The sequence below is a fragment of the Mobula hypostoma genome, chromosome 3, assembly GCF_963921235.1.
Source record: "Mobula hypostoma chromosome 3, sMobHyp1.1, whole genome shotgun sequence".
Taxonomy (NCBI): Eukaryota; Metazoa; Chordata; class Chondrichthyes; order Myliobatiformes; family Myliobatidae; genus Mobula; species Mobula hypostoma.
Window position 1 is genome coordinate 219,563,911 of NC_086099.1, and position 25,357 is coordinate 219,589,267.

The window sequence follows — 25,357 nt, forward strand, 5'->3', positions numbered from 1 at the left end:
GTCACTTCACCATGTCTGCTTGGTGGCCGGGTATGGTCCCAAAGTGAGCCTGCCCGCTTTAACCAGATCACTTATTCCCACAATTCCCCCTCCCCAACTCGAGCCCACACACCCAATCCAAACACAACTGGGCTACTGAAGATTTGAATCAAGCAGCAAGCTCTAGTTCAGAAAACTTAAAGAAGATAAACATACCAGAAGCCTATTATTTTACTGTGGTTGTTTGGTTGTTTATTGTGTTCTGCTGAACACTGTGGGCATGATACATTGGCACCAGAACATGTGATGACACTTATAGGTTGTCCCCAGCCTATCCCTAATTGTGCTGATTGTTGACGCAAATTCACAATTCATTCGACGTACATGTGATAAATAAATTATTCTCAATCTGAATAAATAGTTGATATCATGCTTTAAAGTGACTGAAATTCAGAGCTGATGTATGGACAAATGAGAACTTCTGCCCTTTACTATACTGGGAAACAACCAAGAACAAGATACCTCTACCAACTCAGCTTACACACCATTTCAGACAAGGTTTCAGTTTGAAGACAGCGCAATCTCACATTAGGAGGGATCAAAGAGGACACAAGAACAGACAATGATTACATATAACTCTAATTCATTGCTACTTTCGATTCTGAATTTGAACCAACTTGGCAAAAAGGTCCTTCATTGAGAATGTGCACTTATAAAACAAAATGCAGTGACATCTGTATCATATATTAACACAGCATGAGACATTGCAAAATCAATAAAATACTAATGAATAGAAAATTCCGCATGAGTACAACACTACATTTTAAACAACCCTGAATGGACAGTCACAACAGCCAGTAACACAAGCCAAGTCCTCCACACTAAATTTCACAGATCAAAATGCGTCACCTTGAAATCGGTTACCGTTAACCTGCAATTGAGTGCGCTTTCCAAATATCATTTTCATTTCAGTGCTTCCATGCTAAATTATGAGCAGACTGAAGTACGTAGCAACTAGAAATAATGGAAAGCTCCTTGAACTCAAACCATTATAACTGAGATCTTTCAATTCCTCTCCAATCGACTGCAGATTATTTGGCAATGAAATGGTGAGAATAGGGTTGCAGATCCTCCTCTGCCAGCTGCAATGCTAATTAACTATGTGACTCGAATGAAGAGGCACCATCCACAAATTAAAATTCTTTCAAACAATCTGATATTAAACTAAATTACACTGTACCACATGATTCAGCTAACTGCCTATTAATCAGGGGCAGATGTCCATTATTATAGAACCCGAAACCCTCAGCTTAGATTCACCTTCCAAGAAGCATGCAAAGGAATGAACGTTTTACTATACAATCACCCAGAAATAACGTGAACTGAATAAGCGTCAGAGTACTTCAGCACCCCACACCCCTACCAAGTCTCATTGCAGGAAATGGGACCTAGACCATTATTGTTCAGTTTTGGAGGTAAACAGCTTTGCGAGCAAAAATTCCATTATCTGATAAAGTAGCTTTAATTCCTAACTGGAACATGAGAGGTTCTGCAGATGTTGAAAACTCAGAGTAACACACACAAAGTGCAAGAGAAACACAGCAAGTCAGGCAGCATCTATGGAAAGGAATAAACAGTTGTTGTTTCAGATCTTGATGAAGGGTCTCGACTCATTATTCCTTTCCATAGGCTCTGCCTGACCTGCTGTGTTCCTCCATCATTTTGTATGTGAATTCCGAAATGGGAATATTTTTCAGTAATGTACACATTGAGCAGGAGCTACAGGAGCCTTAGGTCCCACACCACCAGGTTCAGGAACAATTATTACCCTTCAAGTATCAGGCTCACGAACCAGCGTGGATAACTTCACTCAACTTAACAATGGACAGATTCCACAACCTGTTGACTCATTTTCAAGGACTCTACAATTCATGTTCTCAGAAAAGAGTGAACAGTTTTCCATAGACGCTGCCTGGCCTACGGAGTTCCTCCAGCATTTTGTGTGTGTTACCTTGATTTCCAGCATCTACAGGATTTTCTCTTGTTCATGTTCTCAGTATTATGTATTTACCTTTTAATTAATTTGCAGCACTATCTTCTTTTGCACATTAGTTGTTTGCCAGTATCTAGTTTTTTATAAATTCTATTATATTTCTTTATTTTCCTGTAAATGCCTGCAGAAATGAACCCTCAAGGTAGTATATGATGACATATCAAGGTACGTAAAATAAATCTACTTCAACATAGCTTTATTATTGTGGTTAAAATAGATGGAAAGAGGCATTTATTCCTTTTTTAACCCCATCCACTTTGGCTTCCATATTCTTGAAAGCCCCAGATGCCTTAATGCAACAGACATTATTAATAAATTCAGGCTAACCAACTTAAGGGGAAAATAAAAATCGATTTATGTCTAACTCTGCTTGGTCAGATATGGGCTTCAGATAGTCACACAGAATCCTGCTGAGAGTGGACAGACCACACTCCTAGCCAGGTTACTGTGAATACACTAGAAAGGGGGCTCCAGCCTCTACGCCATGGACCAATACCATTAAGCAAGGGGTCTGTGGACCTCAGGTGGAGAACCCTTGTACTTGAAATACATTATCAAGTACAATATTTAATTAAACCCATTGATTACAAAACTTTATCGTTATAGAACATTACAGCACAGAACAAGCTTATCGGCCCGCAATGATGTGCTGATCCTTTAACCTACTCTAAGATCAATCTAACCTGTCCCTCGCACACAACCCTCAATTTTTTTTTCAATCCATGTGCCTATCTAAGAGCGTCTTAAATGTCTCCAGTACATCTGGCAGTATATCCATGCACCCACCAATCTGTGTGTAAGAAACACCTACCTATGTCATTCCCCCCTACCTTTCCTCCAGTCACCTTAAAATTATGCCCTCTCAGTTTAAGGTGATTGAAGGAAAGTTTAGGGGGATATCATCAGCTATATTTTTTGGGATTCAGCTAGTTTACATTGCTTAGGCTTCATTCTTGCATTGGTATAGTGGCTGTTATCAGATTAGCACCCAGAGTTCTAGACTACTGGCTTTGCAAACAAGATCAAATCCCACTATGGTAGCTGTGGGATTCAAATTTAAATCACTGCAATAAATTTGGATTTTTTTTTTTTTAAAAAGCTAGCGTATAGTCCCTTTGGCCCACCTAATCCATGCCAAACTATTATTCTGCCCAGTCCCATCAACCCACACCTGGACCATAGCCCTCATTAAAAGTAACCATGAAATTACTACAAAGGCACAGCAACCTGCCATATCCAAACTCTGGTCCAGATGCAACTGCAAACCCACCCACCAATCTGATCAATTCTCAAATGCCCTTTGAGTTCAGGGCAGTTTGAGGTACATAATAATTGTCCATCATATTCATACAATGTGAACAAATAAACAAAATCTTCTCATAATACCCACTGGAATTTAGAAGAATGTGGGCGTGGGGGGGGGGGGATCTCACTGAAATCTACTGAATGTTGAAAGGACTAGATAGGGTGGATGTGGAGAGGATGTTTCCTATGGTGGGGGTATCCAGAACTAGAGGGCACAGTCTCAAAATTGAGGGGCAACCTTTTAGAACAGAGGTAAGGAGGAATTTTTTTTAGCCAGAGCAGTGAATCTGTGGAATGCTCTGCCACAGACTGCGGTGGAGGCTAAGTCCGTGGGTATATTTAAGGTAGAAGCTGATCATTTCCTGATCAGTCAGGGCATCAAAGAATATGGCAAGAAGGCAGGTATATGGAGTTGAGTGGGATCCAGGATCAGCCATAATGGAATGGCAGAGCAGACTCGATGGGCTGAATAGTGTAATTCTGCTCCTATGTCTTGTGGACTATAAGACATAGGAGACCATGCTGACTTTGGCCTACTTTATCATGTGCCTCCAAGAACCCCAAAACCTCATCCTTAATAATGGACCCAACATCTTCCCAATCACTGAATCAGGCTAGTTGGCCTATAATTTCCTTTCTTTCGCCTCACTCCCTTCTTTAAGAGTGGAGTGACTTGCAGTTTTCAAGTCCTCCGGAATCATTCCAAAATCTATTGATTCTTGATAGATCATTACTGATGCTTCCACAATCACTTCAGCTACCTCTTCTACAACCCTAGGACAAAGTCCATCTGGTCCAGGTGACTTGTAGTGGTGCTAGAAAGTTTGTGAACCTTGCAGCATTTTCTCTATTTCGGCATAAATATGACCTAAAATGTGATCAGATTTTCACACAAATTATAAAACTAGATAAAGAGAACCAATTAAATAAATAACATAAAAAACATTATACTTGTTAATTTATTTATTGAGAAAAATGATCCAATATTACATGTACTGGTTGGAAAAAGTATGTGAATCTCTGGGGTAATGCCTTCTACAAAAGCTATTTGGAGTTGGGTAACACCAATCAATGAGATGAGATTGGACTTGTGGGTTGTAGAGGTGCCTTGCCCTATATTTAAAAAAAAGACACACAAAGTCAGGTTACTGACAGATTGTTCTTCTCTAGAGCACCATATATGTACCATGCCTCAACCATAACAACTTTCAGTCCATAGTAAGAGAAATTGTCTACAAATCGAGGGAACGGTACCATTGCTACTCTCCCTAGGAGCGGGCGTTCTGCAAAGATCACACCAAGAGTACAATGTGCAATGCTGAAGGGAGGTGAAAAAGAACCCAAGAATAACAGCAAACAACCCGCAGAAATCTCCAGCACTTACTAAAATCTTTGTTCATGTGCACACTGAAGAAGAATGGTGTTGGTGTTCATGGAAGGACACCATGGAATAAATCACTGCTCTCCAAAAAAACATTGCTGTACGTCTCAAGTTTGCAAAAGACCACCTAGATGTTCTACAATGCTTCTCGGTTGATGTTCTGTGGACAGGTGAGACTAAAGTTGAACTTCTTGGCAGAAATGTTTGGAGGAAAAAGCACGCACACCAATACAAAAGCCTCATCCCAACTGTGAAGCATGGTGGAAGGAGCATCATGGTTTGGCGCTGCTTTGCTGTCTCAGGACCTGGACAGCTTGCAATCGTTGAGGGAACAATGAATTCAAAATTGTATCGAGCCATTTTATAGGTAAATTTCAGGATAGCAGTCCGTCATCTGAAGCTTAATAGAAGTTGGATAATACAACAAGACAATGATTTGAAAGACAAAAGTAAATCAACAGAATGGTTTAAAAAGAAAAACATTCATGTTTTGGAATGGCCAAGTCAAAGTCCTGACCTTAATCTGATTGCAATATTGTGGAAGAACGTGAAGCAAACAGTTCATGCAAGGAAGCCCACCAACACCCCAGAGCTAAAGCAGTTTTGTAAGGAGGGATGGCCTAAAATTCCTCCAAAGCAATGTGCAGGACTGATCAATAGTTATTGGAAACATTTGGTTGAAGTTATTGCTGTATAAGGGGGTCACACCAGTTACTGAAAGCAAAGGTTCACAATTTTTCCAATAAACACATTGTAATATTGGATAATTTTTCTCAATAAATAAATGAAGTTATAATTTTTTTTGCATTATTTAATTGGTTTCTCTTTATTTAGTTTTAGGACGCATGAAAATTCTACAGGGTTAGAAACATAGAAAACCTACAGCACAATACAGGCCCTTTGGCCCACGACGCGGTGCTGAATACGTAATTACTTTAAAAATTACCCAATGTTACCCGTAGCCCTCTATTTTTCTAAGCTCCATGTACCTATCCAGGAGCCTCTTAAAAGACTCTATCGTATCTGCCTCCAGCCCATTCCACACACTCACCACCCTCTGCGTAAAATACTTGCCCCTGAACTCTCCTCTGTACCTACTTCCAAGGACCTTAAAACTGTGCCCCCTCCTGTTAGCCATTTCAGTCCTAGGAAAAAGCCTCTGACTATCCACACAATCAATGCTTCTCATCATCTTATACACCTCTACTAGGTCACCTCTCATCCTCTGTCACTCCAAGGAGAAAAGGCCGAGTTCACTCAAGCTATTCTCATAAGGCATGCTCCCCAATCCAGGCAACATCCTTGTAAATCTCCTCTGCACCCTTCCTATGGCTTCCACATCCTTCCTGTAGTGAGGCGACCAGAACTGAGCACAGTACTCCAAATGGGGTCTGACCAGGGTCCTATATAGCTGCAACATTACCTCTCAGTTCCTAAATTCAATTCCACGATTAATGAAGGCCAATACACTGTATGCCTTCTTAACCACAGAGTCAACCTGCGCAAGTGCTTTGAGCATCCTATGGACTCAGGACCCCAAGATCCCTCTGATCCTCCACACTGCCAAGAGTCTTACCATTCACACTACGTTCTGCCATCATAATTGACCAACCAAAATGAACCATCTCACACTTATCTGGGTTCAACTCCATCTGCCACTTCTCAGCCCAGTTTTACATCCTATCAATGTCCCGCTGTAACCTCTGACAGCCCTCCACACTATCCACAACACCCCCAACCTTTGTGTCATCAGCAAATTTACTAACCCATCCATCCACTTCCTCATCCAGGTCATTTATAAAAATCACAAAGAATAGGGGTCCCAGAACAGATCCCTGAGGCACACCACTGGTCACCAACCTCCATGTAGAATATGACCCGTCTACAACCACTCGTTGCCTTCTGTGTGCAAGCCAGTTCTGTATCCAAAAAGCAATGTCCCCTTGGATCCACTGCCTCCTTACTTTCTCAATAAGCCTTGCATGGGGTAATTCATCAAATGCCTTGCTGAAATCTATATACACTACAACTACATCTACTGCTCTACCTTCATCAATGTCTTTAGTCACATCCTCAAAAAATTGAATCAGGCTCGTAAGGCACAATCTGCCTTTGACAAAGCCATGCTGACTATTCCTAATCATATTATGCCTCTCCAAATGTTCATAAATCCTGCCTCTCAGGATCTTCTCCATCAACTTACCAACCACTGAAGTAAGACTCACTGGTCTATAATTTCCTGGGCTATCTCTACTCCCTTTCCTGAATAAAGGAACAACACCCGCAACCCTCCAATCCTCCAGAACCTCTCCCGTCCACATTAATAATGCAAAGATCATTGCCAGAGGATCAGCGATCACCTCCCTTGCCTCCCACAGTAGCCTGGGGTACATCTTGTCCGGTCCCAGTTCACAAACTTTCTAGCACCACTGTATCTACATTCAGATCTCTCAGCCTCCCAAGCACCTTCTCTTTAGTAATAGTAACAACACTCACTTCTGCCTGACACCCTTTAATTTCTGGCATTCTTCCAGCGTCTTCCAATGTGAAAACTGATGCAAAATACTTAAGTTCATCTACCATTTCTTCGTCCTCGAATACTCCCTCTCCAGCAGTCCGATCTCCATTCTCGCCTCTTTTACTCCTTATACATTTGAAAAAACCTTTGGTATCCTCTATTATTTACCTTCGTATTTTATCTCTTCTCTCCTTATGTTTTTTTTAGTTCCCTTTTGTTGGTTTTCAAAAGCTTCCCAATCCCCTAAATTCCCACCAATTTTTGCTATATTACACTCTTTTCCTTTCATGCTGGCTTTGGCTTCCATTGTCAGCCATGGTTGCCTCATTCTCCCTTTAGAATACTATTACTTTGGGATGTATCTGTTGCACCTTCCAAATTGCCTCCAGAAACTCCAGCCATTGTTGTTGTGCCATCATCCCTGCTTGTATCTCCTTCCAATCAACTCTAGCCAGCTCCTCTCTCATGCCTCTGTAATTCCCTTTACTGCACTGTACATCTGATACAACTGACTCTACCTTCTTCTCAAACTGGTGAGTGAATTCTGTGATATAATGATCACTGTCTCCCTAAGGGATCCTTTACCCTAAGCTCCCTAATCAAGTCTAGTTCATAACACAACACTCAGTCCAGAATTGTCTTTCCCCTAGTGGGCTCAGACACAAGCTGCTCTAAAAGGCTATCTCAGAATTCCTTCTCTTTGGATTCAGCACCAAATTGATTTTCCCAGTCTACCTTCACATTGAAATCTCCCATCACTATCGTAACATTGGCCTTTTTACATCTCTTTTCTGCTTCCTGTTATAATTTGCATCCCACATCCTAGCTACATATGGAGGCCTATATATAACTCCAATCAGGATCTTTTCATCTGAGCAGTTTCTTAATTCTACCCACAAGAACTCTGCATCTTCCAATTCTATGTGACCTCTTTTTAAGGATTTGATTCCATTTTTTTTTTAAAACCAACAGAGCCACCACATCACTCTGCCTACCTGCCTGTCCTTTCCATAGATGGTGCATCCTTGGATGTTAAGCTCCTAATTATGATCTTCTTTCAGTCTCAACTCAGTGATGCCCACAACATCATTCTTGCCCATCTCTAACTGTACTACAAGATCACCTTCCATACATTGTGCGCATTCAAGTGTAACACCTACAGCCATATATTCATCACCTGTTTTGATTTTGCCCCCAGGTTACACTTCAACTCATTCCAATCACTATAACTGTTCCCTATCATCTGCCTGTCCTTCCTTACAGTCTCACTACACACTGCATCTACTTCCCTACCAAATGCCCCATCATTTTGGTTCCCATCCCCATGCCAACTTAAATTTAAACGCTCACCAACACTCTGGCAAAACAGCCGAGGGTCCAGGTGGAATCCATCCTTTTTGTACAGGTCATACCTTCCCCAGAAGAGATCCCAATGACGCAGAAAAAAAAAACATTCACCTGCCCTTTTTGCCTCTGAAGAAACTTGCACATCTGTCCCTTTGAAATCCTATTTCTGCAGCTCTCTACTCTAAACCTCTTATTTAAATCCATCTCCTCACACTCTGGATTTGTAAACCACTGTAAACAAAGCATTTATATTTCCATTCAAGTCATAGAATCGGCATGAAAAAAGACCTGTCAGTCGACCATCAAGCATTCCTTTGAGGCCATTGCCATTTTGTTATCTCAGCACTCCAGTCAACTCTGTTCACTTGCCGACACGTTAGGGGAACTTCAGAATTAACCTGGGGTGGCATGGTCACATAGTGGTTAGTGGTATAGCGCCAGCGACCTGTGTTCAATTCTGCCACTGTGTGCAAGGGGTTTGTACATAGACGAGAAAATCTACAGATGCTGGAAATCCAAAGCAACACACACAAAATGCTGGAGGAACTCAGCAGGAACTATGGAAAAGAGAAAACAGTCGATGTTTCGGGCAGACACCCTTCATCAGGACTGGAGAAAAAAATAGATGAGGAGTCAGAGTAAGAAGGTGGGGGGAGTGGAGGAAGAAATACAAGGTGGTAGGTAATAGGTGAAACTGGGGGAGGGGGAGGGTGAAGTAAAGTGCTGGGAAGTTGATTGGTGAAAGACAGAAAGGGCTGGAGGAAGGGGAATCTGATAGGAGAGGGCAGAAGACCATGGAAGAAAGGGACAGAGGTGATGGTCAGGTAAGGAGATGAGGTGGTGGTGAGGGGGAATGGGAATGAGGAATGGTGAAGTGAGGTGGGGGAGGGGAGGCAATTATTGGATGTTCAAGAAATCTGGCAGAAGGTTACCTAGACAGAGTATAAGGTGTTGCTCCTCCAGCCTCAGTGTGGCCTCATCGCGGCAGTAGAGGAGGCCCGAGGCTGACATGTTGGAATGGGAATGAGAAGTAGAATGGATGTGGCTAGTCACCGGAAGATTCCGCTTTTTCTGGTGGACGGAGCGAAGGTGCTGAGCGAAGGTCTCCCAATCTACGTCAGGTCTCACCGATATAAAGGAGACCACATCGGGAGCAGTGGATACAGCAGATGGCCCCAAAAGACTCACAGGTGAAGTGTTGCCTCACCCAAAGGACTGTTATTGGGCCCTGAATGGTAGAATGGTAGTGAGGGAGGAAGTGTAGGGCATGTGTAACCCTTGTTCCACTTGCAAGGATAAGTGCCAGGAGGGAGATTGGGGAGGAGGGATGAGTGGACAAAGGAGAAGCATAGATCCCTGTGGAAACCAGAAAGTGAGAGGGTGGGGGAAGGAAAGATGTGCTTCATGGTGGGATACCATTGGAGGAGTTTGTAACTTCTTCCCGTGACCACTTGGGTTTCTTCCGTGTGCTCCAGTTTCCCCCCACATTCCAAAGGTGTATCGGTTAGTATGTTAATTGGACCAGAAGGGCCTGTTACCATTCTGTATCTCTAAATAAAGTTTTGGGGGAAAAACTATCAATCTGCACATTTCTAGATGTTAGTGGGGGGAGGAGGGTGGGATGGGTTTCCTGGAGCATCCAGATGAAAAGCCACACAGTCACAGGAAGGCCATGCAAATTCCATACACTTAGCATGGATTTCACAGAAACTAACAAATTTTACCTTTTTTTGAATGATGATTTCTTTGGGAAAAAGACTTTTTTCACCATGGATTTGAGAAGAAAAATCCATTGTTTGGATTCTCATAAATTTCAAACCCCAACAAGTTCTGATGAATATACCAAAGCTGGGGTTCAATTTGCAGCAATAGTCTCTTTTGACATGGTGACCACACCAGTCACAACAGAATCCAATAGCCATTTCACATTCCATGTTAAAGTGTTATTGTTATACTACCACATATATCAGAGCACGAGGTTTTGTTACTTCCATCGGCAAAATATACCCAGGTTTCCTGGGAACCCATCAGCACAAAACCATCAAAATGAATTTTTTTTAAAAAAAACTTGCAGACCTTATTAAAAATCTACTGACACAGAAAAGAAACGACTGAACTCACTAAATGGGACTTATTAAAACAAGGACAACGCAGCCATAGGGATCATTTAAAGCTTTCTAAGAGAAAGTTGTTTTAAGTTACACACATAAAATGCTGGGGGAACTCAGGTCAGGCAGTGTCTTTGGAAAGGAATTGAGTCAATTCTTCAGGCTGAGACCCTTCACCTCTTCCACCTGTCACCTCCCAAACTTCTTTCTTCATTCCTCCACCCCCCCTCCTCCGTCCCACACCCAGCCACCTTACCCCTCACATTTCACTAGCTTGTACTCCTCCCCCTGTTTTATTCAAGCGTCTTCCCCCCTCCTTTCCAGGCTTGATAAAAGGTCTTGACCCAAAATGTCAACTGTTCATTCATTTCCACAGATGCTATCTGACCTGCTGAGTTCCTCCAGCATTTTGTATATGTTAACACCTGCAGAATATTGTGTTGAGGAATTTGTTTAAGCTCATATTTCTGAAAAACTCATGATGTTTTTGCCGCTGCTTGTGCTTGGGAGGGGAGGGTGGGCTTTAGAGTTCTAACATTTCTGTCATTCATTCTTTGAGGTTTTTTCCTGTTTCATGGATGTCTGCAAAGAGTAAGAATTTCAGGTTGTATGCTGCACACATTCTCTGATATGAAACTGAATCATTTGAACACGCCCTAGATAAAGAGAAATGTTCTTAGCCATCTTTAAATTTTATTTTTTGGATGTGCTACTGGAGATCCATTATACTAGGAGGAAACTGGATGTTAACCAATAGCAGTGTGCAGCTTGTTCAGAGGTTGTACCGTTTAACTGGGGTCATCAATTAGTTCTTTGAAAGTGAAGGCAGAATTTCAACAGCGTTACTGCTGGCTAGCAGTCAATTGCCAGCACAGCAGAACCCATTCACAACAGAACTGAAGGAGGTCAGATCTCATTTTAAAACCACAAGCTTTTCCACTGGCTCCACAGCCACAATTTCTCCATGTGACAGATCCCCAGGTAGAGAACTTTAAAACATTCAAGAATCAATTTACAGGATTGCTCTACAATAGCTACTTAAATGGCCCCAATGCCGTTGGCGCAGCACAGTTGTGTAGCGGTTAGCACAATGCTTTGCAGCGCGAGCAATCACTGATGAGGGTTCAATTCCTGCCACCGTCTGGAAGTTTACATGTTCTCCCCAAGACCACGTGGGTTTCCTCCCACATTCCAAAGACCGTAAGAACACAAGACAAAGGAGCAGAAGTAGGCCATTCAGGCCATCAAGTCTGCTCCGCCATTTTATCATGAGCTGATCCATTCTCCCATTTAGTCCCATTCCCCCGCCTTCTCACCATAACCTTTGATGCCCTGGCTACTCAGATACCTATCAATCTCTGCCTTAAATACACCCAATGACTTGGCCTCCACTGCTGCCCGTGGCAACAAATTCCATAGATTCACCACCCTCTGACTAAAAAAATTTCTTCGCATTTCTGTTCTGAATGGGCGCCCTTCAATCCTTAAGTCATGCGCTCTTGTACTACGTACAGGTACAATTAGGGGTTAGCAAGTTCTGGGTATAGCTGGCCAGTGGTGTAGTGGCATCAGCACTGGACTTTGAGGCAGGTGGTCCCAGGTTCAAATCCGGCCATCTCTTTGCTTTCCATCTCAACCGGGTTGAGCATTGAGCTAGCAACTCGGCCTAGTACAAAAAGTCAAAAATGCTGAAGAAATGGTAAGGTTGCCCCCCCCCCCCACGATGCGCCACTAGGCATGGAGAGGAAGTAAAAAAAGTTGTGGGTGTGTTAGGTTGTTGCCATAAGCATAGTGACACTTGTGGGCTGTCCCAGCCCAATCTTCAGATTCTGTTTGTCACTGACACAAATGCTACATTTCACTGTATACTTCAATGTACATGTGACAAATAAAGCTAAGTTTTAAAACTTTCAATGTCGGTGGCCAGGCAATAGTTTATTTGGAGGGATTTCAGGAGGAGAAGGTCTGATGGATCAAACTGAGAGAGAAAGCAAGACCACAGAGTGAATTCAGTAAGAAATGACTGCTGTAAATTATAGTTGACCCATATCTTCGAGGCAAGATTAGCAGCACCACTGCACCTTGCTGATCTTTCTCACTACATACTCATATGGTAGCAAGGGACAAAGTGGAAAGAAAAAGGAAATTATAATTTGCTCTCCTACTCCACTCTCAATTTACCTAACACCAACCAGTGTTTGCATTTTCAAACTTTTGCCAAAACCACTGAACAAAACAGTGTTAAACATTTAACCAAAAGTCCATTTGTATGTCAGGTCCTTAAAGGTTACTTTCTACTTGAGATAAACATATATTTTTCAGCCATGAGTAAAGATCTTTTGAGAGGGACAGCATGAATGTTATACAGCACGATAAATTTATAAAGGACTGAACAAGCTGTTTCACAGCACAATTACTACCTACGAATCCACCCACTTATAATCGTCTATTATACTTTCTTATACCAAGGGTTACAACTGCTTGAGGGAAAAGTTCAGAGGAAGGAAAATAAAACAGTGAAATAGACTGCAGAAAGAAAGCAGTCTCAGCTGTAGCTCTGTCACAAAACTGTCACCTCTGAATCACAGGTTGTGGTTTCAAGCGCAACTAGAGAGATGTGAGAATATACACTCTATAAACACTGAAGTGCAAGAGCAGTAAATTCTGCCAGACAAGTACAAGGAAGAATGCAATAGAAGAACATATTGAAGATATGAAGTAGGGTGGCAGAGGTTCATGTGGAGAATAAGACTGATATTGGCTTATTGGGCCAAACTGAATTTACAGCAGAGAAACATTGAACAGTTCAGCAGACCATTTAGCCCACAATGGTGTGCCGACCTCTTAACTTTCTCTAAAATCAATCTAACCCTTCCCTGTCAAAGCCTTCCATTCTCCTTTCATCCATAGCATCTCTAAAATGTAAATGATTCATTTGCTTCTACCAGTACCTCTGGCAAGGCGTTCTATAGACCTACCACTCTGAGTAAAAGTTCTATCTCTGACATCCACACCCCTCTCCTTTCCTACAAACACCTTAAAGTTAAGACCCCTTGTATTAGCCATTTTCATGCTGGGGAAAAAAATCTTTAGCTGTCCACTATATCTATGTCCCATATCATCTTCTACAACATCAATGAAGATCTGTCCTGGCCTAATATATTGATGCAATTACAAAGAAGGCATGACAGCAGCTATATTTCATTAGGAATTTGAGATGACTTGGTATGTAAATAATGACACTCTCAAATTTCTACAGATGTACCACTGTCATTGGCCGAATCAAAGGTGGTGACAAATCAGCATACAGGAAGGTGACTGAAAATCTGACAGAGTGGTGCCTCAACAACCTTTCACCAAGACCAAGTAGCTGACTTCAGGGGGAGGAAACCAGAGTCCATGACCCGGTCTTCATTGGAGATTCAGAAGTGGAGAGGGTCAGCAACTTTAAACTCCATGATGAATGTTAAGCAAGGCAGCACCTTTACTTTCACAGAAGTTTACAAAGATTCGGCATGACATCTAAAACTTTGACAAACTTCTATGGATGTGTTGTGGATAGTATGTTGACAAGTTGCTTCATAGCTTGGTATAGAAATACCAATGCCTTAAATGGAAAAGTCTACAAAAAAAAAAATAGTAGATACAGTTAAGTCCATCACGGGTAAAGCACTCCCCCCAATGAGTACATCAACATGGAGCCCTGTTGTTTTCCTCTCTTTTTGGATGACTTAATTTTTTCTTGAGTAATTAATTTCTTATTGTAATTTATAGTCTGTATTGCGTATTGCCATGTACTGCTGCCACAAAACAAATTTCATGACATATGCCAGTGATATTAATACTGATTCTGATGCACTAATATCAAGTCACTTCTCCTCCGCCTCCTCTCCAAAGAGAAAAGCCCTTCACTCTACTTTTCCTCACAAGACATGCTCTCTGATCTAGGCAGTATCCTGGTAAACCTCCCCTGCACCCTCTCTAAAGCTTCCACATCCTTCCTGTGAAGAGGCAACCACAACTGAACAGGATATTCCTAGAGTAATCGTAGAGCTGCAACATTACCTTATGGCTCTTGAACTCAATTCCCCAACTAAGGAAGGCCAACATACCATATACCTTCTATCAATGTGCCGCTTTGAAGGATCCATACATGTGGACCCAAAAATATCTCTGTTCCTCCACACTGCTATGAATCCTGAGATTAACTATGTATTCTGCTTTCAAGTTCAACTTTCCAAATGGACAACCGCTTACTTGGAAAATCTGCCAACCAATTGCAGACTTCCAGTACCGATGGAAACATTCATTCCACTTTGACCCTATCAAGCTCTGTCAGAGCCTGTACCTATCAATAACACCACTTCTCCTCCTTCAGTTCCATCAGGTTAAACACTTCTTCACACAAGGAGGAAATTCTGTGAAGGCATAAGAGACTGCAGATGCTGGAATTTAGAGCAAGACACAAAAAGCTGGAGAAACTCAGCAGGTCAGGCAACATTTGTGGAAGGAAGCAGACCGTTGACATTACAGGTCAAGCCCCTTCACCTGGAGTGGACTTCATCAGCATCTCAACAAGTTCCACGCACGTCAGGATACAGAACTCTTCTCCCACTGCCTCCATGCCCATTCCTTTGGGAAGGAATCCCCACCGATAACTCCTTGTTCCACATCAAACCTTCCTCCTCTTGGACACCCCCTTCTGTCCTTTCACCTCTTCAGATGAAGGATCTTGACCTGAAATGCTGGATGTCTATTTCCCCCTAATGCTGCCTGACCCACTAAGTTCCTACACATAATCTACTGAACTTAAATATATGAGATACTGTAGATACTGGAAATCCAGAGCACCACACATAAGCTGCTGGAGGAACAAAAGATCGATGTTTCGGGCTGAGACCATTCATCAGGACTGGGGAAAAAAGGGGGGAAAAAGCCAGATTAAGAAAGTAGGAGGAAGGAAGGGAGGACAAGCTGTCAGGGAAAAGGTGAAACCAAGTGGGGGGGGGAGGGAGAGAGAAGAGAGGGGAAAAGTGAGAAGCTGAGAGGTGATAGGTGGACGAGGTAAAGGCCTGAAGAAGCAATCGGAAAGGAGAGGACAGTGAACCATAGGAGACTGGGAAGGAGAGGGGCACAGGAGGAAAATGATGGGCACATAAAGAGAAGGTATAAGAGGAAAGCCAGAATGGGGAATGGAAAAGAGATAAGGTAGGGGGGCAAGAAATTGATGTTTACGGCTTTAGTTTGGAGGCTACCCAGACAGAATATCAGGTGTTGCTCCTTCGACTTGAGAGTGGACTCACCATGACATTGCAGAAGGCCATGGACTGACATGTCAGAATAGGAATGAGAAGAAGAATTAAAGTGGGTGGCCACTGGGAAATCCCGCCCTTTGTGGTGGATGGAGCAAAGATGCTTAATGAAGCTATCCCCCAATCTATCTCCGGTTTCACTGATGTTGAGGAGGTTACACCAGCATCTAGTGAACTTGCTTTGAACTGTGAGTATATTTCCAATTTAAATAAGTAAAGAGACAAAAAACATACGCATTACTTCAGCTGTGGTCTCGACAATAATCTGTACAGCTGTAACATCACTTCCTTACTTGTGAACTCCATGCTGTTCGTATTAAAAACCAACACTCAATTTGACCAACTAATTGCCATACCCACACGTCAACTCCACTTCATTTATCAGGTCACCCAGATCCATCTGGACTGTGGTCTCTCTCTGGTTAAACATATTTGTTTTATTATTGCTCTCACTAAAGTGGATAAACCTGTATTTTCTCAATTTATCCAAATTGTCGCCTGCACAGATAACCCAGCTTATCCTCTTACAGTCATTCTGCATCTTCCTCACAACTTACTTCCCCATTTTTTCCTCTTCACCCAAATTTGTATAGATATATAGATCCCATCAGACATAAGACTAGAATTAAGCCATTCAGCCCACCGACTCTGCTCCACCATTCCATTATACGTGATTTATTATCCCCCTCAACTGCATTCTCCTGCCTTTTCCCTATAAGCTTTGCCTAATCAAGGACCAATCAACCTCTGCTTTAAATATACCCAATGACTTGGTCTCCACAGCTATCTGTGGCAATGAATTCCACACATTCACCACACTTTGGCTAAAGAAATTCCCCATCCATTCTAAATGGACATCCTTCTATTGTGAGACTGTGCCCTCTGGTCCCCCGCTATTGGAAATATCCTCTCCATGTCCACTATCTATTCCAAATTCCAACAAACTTTTGGAAAAATACTACACCGCCCCTTCCCCAATGCCCCAGGTCTCCAAGAATCAAAGGACAGAGAATGAAAGTGATTCTCAAAACTGATACCAGGATTTTTTCTTTAACAAGTGATTATTCTCCATAATCTCCTATTCCATGCCCCTGAAAAAGGATTTGATCAACAGCTTGTCTGAAAGGAAAGATGGTTCATACAATCCACCTCAAGCCTCCACAAGCCCCTAAGGTACACATCTGGGTGCAAGGAAATTGACTCTAACTTGCCTGGTGCAGCTCCAACAACTCTCAAGGAACTCAAGACATCCAAAACAAAGAAGCCTGCTTGAATGGTACCAGGAGGCGATGGGCAGGTGGGGAGAAGAGAAGGGATAAGATGGGAGCCAGAATCCACTACAAAGCAAAAAAAAAAATCAATTCCAATTGAGGCTAGAGACAGAATCAAATGCACATCAGCTCTGACAGGGTTTGCAGGCCATTGCTTCCTACAAAGCAAAACCTAACATCATGCATAGCAGTGATGCATCACTCCCAGATGAGCTCAATGCCCTTCATGCAAACTTTGGCAGGGAGAATAAAAGTACATCTGCACAAATCCCTGCAGCATCCAGTAACCCTGTGATCTGTCTCAAAGGTCGATGTTAGAACATCTTTCAAGAGGTGAATCTTCACAAGTTGTCAGACCCTGATGGTGTACCTGGTGGGGCTCTGAAAATCTGTGCCAATCAACTGGCGGTTGTGTTCAAGGACATCTTGAATCCCTCACTGCTGCGTTCGGAAGTTCCAACCTGCATCAAAAGGGCAACAATAATACCAGTGCCCAAGAAGAGCAGGGTGAGCTGCCTCAACAACTATCGCCCAGTGGCACTCACATCTACTGTGATGAAGTGCTTTGAGAGGTTGGTCATGGCTAGAATCAACTCCTGCCTAAGCAAGAACCTAAACCTGCTGCAATATGCCTACTGCCGCAATAGGTCTACAGCAGATGCAATCTCACTGGCTCTCCACTTGGCCTTGGATCACCTGGACAATAGAATACCTATGTCAAGCTGCTATTTATTGACTACAGCTCAGTGTTCAACACAATCATACTCTCAGTTCTAATCAAAAAGCTCCAAAACCTGGGCCTCTGTACCTCCCTCTGTACATAGCTGATATATACTCTGTACATAAACATTTTATGTATGTATGTATAGTTTTTGTTATGTATTGCAATATACTGCTGCCACAAAATAACAAATTTCATGACAAATGCTGGTAATATCAGAGTTGATACTGATACTGGCAACCCATCCAGCATTTGTTGCATTCATTCTCTACACCAATGGCTCACAGTAACTAGAGTGTGTACTGTCTACAGACTGCACTAATTACTTGCTAAAGGTACCCTGACAGCACCTCAAGTCTATATAACCTCTAACACCAAACACAGCATGTGCACAGAATCTTGGCGTTGGTTAATAGGTCAACATAACATCATGGGCCGAAGGGCCTGTATAGCATCATGCAACACTCAAAATGCTGCAGGAACTCAGCAGGCCAGGCAGCAACTATGGAAATGAATAAACTGACGTTTCGGGCTGAGACCCTTCTTTAGTCTTGGCCTGAAACATCAACTGTTTATTTCTTTCCATCATCTGCAGGCTCCATTCCAAGTCTTCATGCTGATTTGTAAATATAATCACCACTACATGGTGTAATATCATAGAACTAGCTTCCCGACGTTGTAGTGGGAGTACCTTCATCACATCTCTACAGAGGCTCCAGGCAGTAGCTCAACACCAATTTCAATGGCAATTAAGTAAAAGAATGCTGGCTTTGCCAGCAATATCCATAACATCCTCTCGTGCAGTTGATTCATCTTGCCCATCAAGGCTCAATTAAACCTTCTCTCAGAGCCAAAGAGTACCACCCCAATGTAGTCACCACCACTGCAATTCACCAGCCCTGGCAATTCTAGAATGCTATTAAGCCGTTTGTTTTAAGATGATGAGAACTGTGCACAGTACAGAGTATTGGCGAATCCTTGCTTCGCCACAGCTGGAAAGACGCAAGCATCTCACACACCATCTTAACCACCTTAGCTGCCTGTCCAGCCCCCTTCGTTGAACTTCGGACACACATTTGAAGATCCTCACGACAGAGGCACATGGGAGTGGAGGAACATGGCTCACATGCAGGCAGAAGGGATTAGTTTAATGGTACATCATGCATGATAGGCAGAAGGGCCTGCTCCTGTGCAGTAAATTCTACACATTCCATCACAGGGAGAAGGTACAAACTTCTTACAGTCAGCAGCAGATCTGAACTCGGGCCGCTGGTGCAGTAATAGTATTTAAAGCAAAGGTTGATAGATTCTTGATTAATTAGGGTGTCAGATGTTACAGGGAGGAGAACGGAGCTGAGAGGAAAAATTAATCAGCTATGATCAAATGGTGTTTCAGATTCAATGGGCCAATTCTGCTTCTGTGTTTTATGGTCCAATAGTGTTACACTGAATGCCACTATACCGTGACACCCTAATAATAGGCCCTATTTCCAAACTATTAGCATGTTCTTACAAAAAGCAACAGACATCGTAATAAGCTCCATCACACACAGTCCCCCGTGACAATGTTGATCTTTCTCACACATCATCCCTTACAAACTATAATGGTTATTGTAAATAATATGAATGCATCCTGTCCTCTGGTCTCAAAACCCTTTAAACTAAAATATCGACCCGATGGTCCATCTCATCTTTAAGCCACGTTTCAGCAATATGCAATGTATTGCGCACACGAACGCACACAGTAGTACACTGTCTCATAACTAACATCCAGCATTTTGTTAATAGCTTTGCAACTTCAGTTTATTCACTGACATTCAGAGCTCATCTCTCAACAACAGTTTACAAGCTTCTGTGGTGAACAGCATTCATCATTTGTCTCAGTACTGGGTTAATAAGCAATGATAATCTCGGGGAAAAAGTACTTATAAGAAAAAAAGCATTACCTTAACTACTCAATTACAGAACAGCAACAGCAGAAAAAAACAAACAGGATTGAGTCTCAAAGTAACTCAGCTGTTGAAAATCATTTCTCTCTCATGAGAGAGAGGGAGGGATAGTTGGAAACCTAAGCTATTTTTCCATTAATGGGGGCCTAAATTCCTAAAAATAAAAGTGTAACAGGCAAGCACTGTGCAAAAAAAAAACTGGAGCAGTGCCATAAGGAGTGGCCCGGGCTATTTGCAAATAATGAAAGCAATGGCGACAAGATGGGAATTTTTATCCAGCAATTTAATAGTAATAACCAAGACTGAACCAAAATAAGCCCCTAAGACATTGGAGCAGAATTAGGCAATTCGGCCCATCAAGTCTGATCCACCATTCTGTCACAGCTAATTCTAAAAGCAATTCTATAAAACACAATGTACAAGTAACTGTTTTGAATGTGGCCCGTATCTGAACACCAAGTTCCTCCTCAGATTCTCATTAAATATTTCACCTTTCATCCTTAACCAAAAGGCTCATCTTTAGCCACAGAGTGGTGAATCTGGAATTCTTTGCCACAGGCAGCTGTGGAGGCCAAGTCTTCATGTATATTTAAGGCAGAGATTGACAGATTCTTGATTGGTCAGGGTGTGAAGGGATACAGGGAGCAGGCAGGAGATTGGAGATGAGAGGAAAATTGGATCAACCATAATGAAATGGCGGAGCAAACTCGATGGGCCAAGTGGCCTAATTCTGCTCCTATGTTTTATGGTCTTAACCTGTGACCTCTAGTTCTAGTCTCACCCAACCTCAGTAAGAAAAAAAGACTGCCTGCATCCTTACTGGTCACAGAAATCACTGTAGTGTAGTGCTTAGTACAACGCTTCTCAGTACCAGCAAGTCGGGTTCAACTCCTGACGCTGTCTGTGTGGGTGCATGGGTTTCCCCATGCCTCTTCCCCTGACTGCCAGGGTTTCCTCCAGCTTCTTCTCCCAGTCCAAAGATGTACCGGTTGGTGGATTAATCTGGGACTGTAAACTATACTCAGATTAAATCGGGGGCAGCTCAGAGGGCCTATTCTGCGCTGAATCAGTAAGAGTGGTTTACTGATTCACCCACCAGGTTCCAAACAACAAACAATCAACTTGAGGGCATGCTGCACACATCTCCCTGCCCTTTAATGGCTGGATTATCCTCACATCTATGAATGGTGAAAGGATTAGAAAGGCTAAAAAGAAGCTAATTCCAACACCAGGGTAATGCAGTAAAGAGTATGATCTTAAATTTCAGGACAGGAGCAAAATCAAGAATCCACAAGAGGTAGCAGAAATCTTAAACTCTGCCCAAAAGGAAATGTGCATCAATTAAAACACCCAAGTCCAAGGTAATCAAAATGAACAAAATATATGCAAAGTGAGTAAAGCAAATGAAACCACACATCATTATGAGGCAAATGACTGGTGTTTAATAGATTTAGAGGGTGAGCAGCTTCAAGTTTCTGGGTATCAAATCACTGAAGATCTTTCCTGGCCCAATATATGAGGCAATTATAAAAAAGGCACAACAGAAGCTGTATTTCCATCAGGAGTTTGAGGAGATTTGGTACATCATCAAAGACACTCGCAAATTTCGACAGACATACTGTGGAGACCATTCTGACTGGCTGCATCACCGTCTGGTGTAGAGAGGCACTGCACAGGATCGAAAAAAGCTGGTGAGTACTGAACTGTGCTAGCTTCGTCATGGGTACGAGCCTCCCCAACATCCAGGACATCTTCAAGAGGTGATACCTCCAGAAGGTGACATCCATCATTTAAAACCTTCACCACCCAGGACATGCAGGCCTGATACACACTCGACATTTCAGAAACAGCTTCTTCCCTTTTACCATCGGATTTCTGAATGGTCCATGATCACTACCTCAGTGCTTTGCTCTCTTCTTACAATACGCCCTCTTCACATTACAGGATCCTGAAGACACACACTCAACAATTCCGCCTCCTCCTCAGCCATCCGATTTCTGAATGGACACTGAACCCATGAACACTATCTCAGTACTTCTTTTTGTAATACTTATTTAACTTTCCAAAATATACTTCGTACTGTAATTTACAGTTTTTATAATGTATTGCACTGTTCTGCTGCCGCATAACAAATTTCACAGCATATGCCAATGATATTAATCCTGATTCTGATTTTAATTCTTATTATTGTAATTTTTAAAAATTATATATTGCACTGCAATGTTGCCTCAAAACAACAAATTTCATGACCATATAAGAGGCAAAGATTGAGTTTACAGCCAGAGACTTTTTCCTCAGCCAGAAATGGCTAATAGGAGGAGACATAATTTTAAGGTGATTGGAAGAAAGTCGGAGGTTAAGTTTTTTTTAAAAAAAACAGAAAATGCGTCAGGGTGAAAATGGCGGTAGACACATTTAGGAGACTCAGACTGGCTGGATGTTGGTGTAATAGCGTCCACACCGGACTTTCAGGGAAATGGGCCCGGGTTTGAATCCAGCCGGCTCCCAGCAAGCTGGGATGAGCATCGAGCTGGCAACTCAGCCTCACAAAAACAGACAAAACGCTGAAGAAATGGCAAGGTTGTCACCCGATGTGCCACAAGGCAGCAGGAAAGAAAGAAACAACAAGAAACCCATATAGGCACATGGATGATAGAAATTGGTGGGTGGGGGGGCTATGTAGGAGGGAAGGGTTAGATTGATCTTAAAATAGGTTAAAAGGGCGGCACAGCATCTCTGCTGCAACTTTCGACATGCCAATGATAATAAACCTAATTCTGATTCAAAAGATCTCATTTGTCCATCTTCCCTGCACATCACCCTTCTTTATAGCCATAATTGTTAGGACAACTGGATGTCAGTTATGTCCTTCCAACAGCACAGCAACTAAGCCCACGTGGCCACACGCTGTCCCAGTGGATCAGTAAAGGATCATAAAATTAAATGGAGAGTGACAGGCAGAGGCTGCACTCCAGATTCAAGGAAATGAACAGACCAATATAAAAGCTCACCAGTGATACATCAACAGGCAATGCTTCAATCTGAGACAAACTGCTCTGCAGACCTCCTATTTTCAGAAAATGCTGCCAAGTTTTAGCATTGAACAATTAACTCTCACTTTCCAGAATGGTGACCACCAACTATCTGTAGGAACAATATTCAAAAAAACGGGGGGGCAAGACAGCGGGTGAGCTAGGAACCTTTCCCAAACTCAATGATTCTGAAACAGCTTCTTCCCCTCTGCCCTCAGATTTCTGAATGGTCCATGAACTCTTCCATTGTTGCTTTCTCTGGCACTATTGATTTAATTTGCAATGTATAGTACTTTTATGTCTTTGCACAGTACCACTGCTGATTACCAACAAATTTCTTCTCATTTTTGCTGGTGGGGGCGGGGATGGGGCCATTTCCTTGCTGCTGCTTGTGCGTGGGAGGGGGGAGCTGGGGAGCCCGCTTTGGGGTTCTAACATTTAACTGTCTTTCATTCTTTGGGGCACTCCTCTGTTTTTGTGGATGCTTGCAAAGAAAAAGAATTTCAGCAAGTATATTGTATACATTTCTGACACTAAATGTACCTATTGACGCTTTAAAAAAAACTGATTCTGATCAAACCTCAGTGACAGCACCGCTCCTACCCAAGGTATCCCTTAACCTGACATACTTTTTCCGCCATTTTAAAGTTTATGTTTTTAATATTGATACATTACTAATTCTAATACCAATTCCCACCAACATGTAATACTAACCCACTTTCCACATTAAAATTGCAAAACCCCAGATTCTGTGATATGTGCATATTTCCAGATACACAAATTCTGAAGTGCACAGAAAACAGCTGAACAATATACAAATTAACCAACCAATATGAGTGCAAAATTCTTTTGCAACCCTGAAGTTCGTATTGACAAATTTAATAAATTCATGCAAATTTTAAAATTAATGTTCACTGCAAGAATGACCTCTAAAACAAAATTTCAAGCAGTCTTGAGTTGGGATAAATATTAATAAGGTTCTACAGAGCAAACACTGTATAAAACTAACAAATTGGCAAAAACTTTATCCCCAAAAAAACTGCATCGTGATTTGCATCAGCAAAATAACCTCCATTGTGGAAAATACTAAAACTTCAGTCTTCAAAATAAGTGAAACAAATACTTCATTACGCAAAATTTAACCAATTTGCAAATCCCTTAAGCAATGTATTATATAAGAATACCAAGCCCCCACCCCCCAAGGAATAGATTACATAATAACAGCATATATTACATAACGATATCTCTGGATAATAGAAATAAGCAATTGTTCTTTTACTTCTGCAACAATATATTGATAGCGTATGTCTTGATAACATTTTGCATCGGAATACACGTGGAGATTGATTTTTTTTGCATATGAGAAATCTTGCTGGAATGGAAAGGATTTGTGGATAATGTACTTTATATGAAAGTGGAGAGGGAAAGGAAAGCTTTGCAACAAGTCTGCTCCCCAGCTGCAGAGAGCGGAGCTGAGGGGAGGAATCTCCCGACACACACCTTATTCCAGGGCTAGGCCCGGTCCGCCCCGGCCTCCCTTCCCGGGAGCAGCCTGGAGGCGGGCGGCACCAGTCGAGCCAGGAAGCTCGCGGCGGCCGCCACCGCCTTCGGACTCTCCGGGGGCCCCCCCAGACCTCCGCCAGCGGCCTAGCAGCTAGCTCGCCCGGTGGTGGTGGAGGGCGTCGGGCCCGGGAAAGGGTTAACTTAGCGCGCCCGCTGCCACACAGCCCTCTTTTCATTTCCCCCGCCGCCGCCGCCTTACCCACATCACTCGGCTCTGGCGAGCGGAGCGGCGCCTGGCCTCGGCCTCGGCTCGGCTCACCCAGCCCGCTCGGACCGGCTGAGCCCCGTTTAACCATTAGCGGTCCCCGGAGCTGTCAATCAGTGCCCGAGGGGGCGGGGCCACGCGGAGCCGACGGTGGGGGGGGGATTGTTGGTGGGGGAGAGTGTGAGAGGGAACGACACCCCACCCAATAACATCGGGGGGGGGGAATAGAATAACACCTCCCACCCCACCTAATCTCAACGGGGGTGGGGGAAGAGAATAACACCTTCACCCAAGCCATTCATAATGGGGGGGGGGAAGAGAACACCCCCCCCAACAACCCTACCCAATCACAATGGGAGGGGGTGGGAAAACAGCCCCACCCAGTCACAAACGTAGAAGGAACACCTGCACCCAATCACAATAGGAAAAGGGGGGAGGAGAGAGAATGACACCCCCACCCAATCACAACAGGAGGGGGACACTCCCACCCAATCACCACAGAATGGGGGACACCCCTACCCAATCACCACGGGGGGGGGAATACCTACACCCAATCACCACAGGACAGGGATAGCAAGAAGGAATACCTTGCATTGGACAGGTGGTCAGAATA

General features: G+C 42.9%; 1 protein-coding gene across 5 annotated transcripts in view; it reads right to left on the minus strand.

Annotated features, from left to right (window-relative positions):
• zbtb47b (zinc finger and BTB domain containing 47b) overlaps positions 1–25,357 on the minus strand; it is a 296,884-nt gene that overhangs the window by 200,494 nt on the left and 71,033 nt on the right. The window contains exon 1 of one of the 5 annotated variants that reach the window (XM_063044538.1): positions 24,739–24,847. The exons of 3 other annotated variants lie outside the window; for them this stretch is intronic. In XM_063044538.1, coding sequence (XP_062900608.1) covers positions 24,739–24,744 — 6 coding nt within the window. In that variant the 5' untranslated portion in view covers positions 24,745–24,847. Of the gene's footprint in view, positions 1–24,738; positions 24,848–25,357 lie in introns of those variants that run through there. One more of the 5 variants, XM_063044542.1, reaches the window with a different exon arrangement.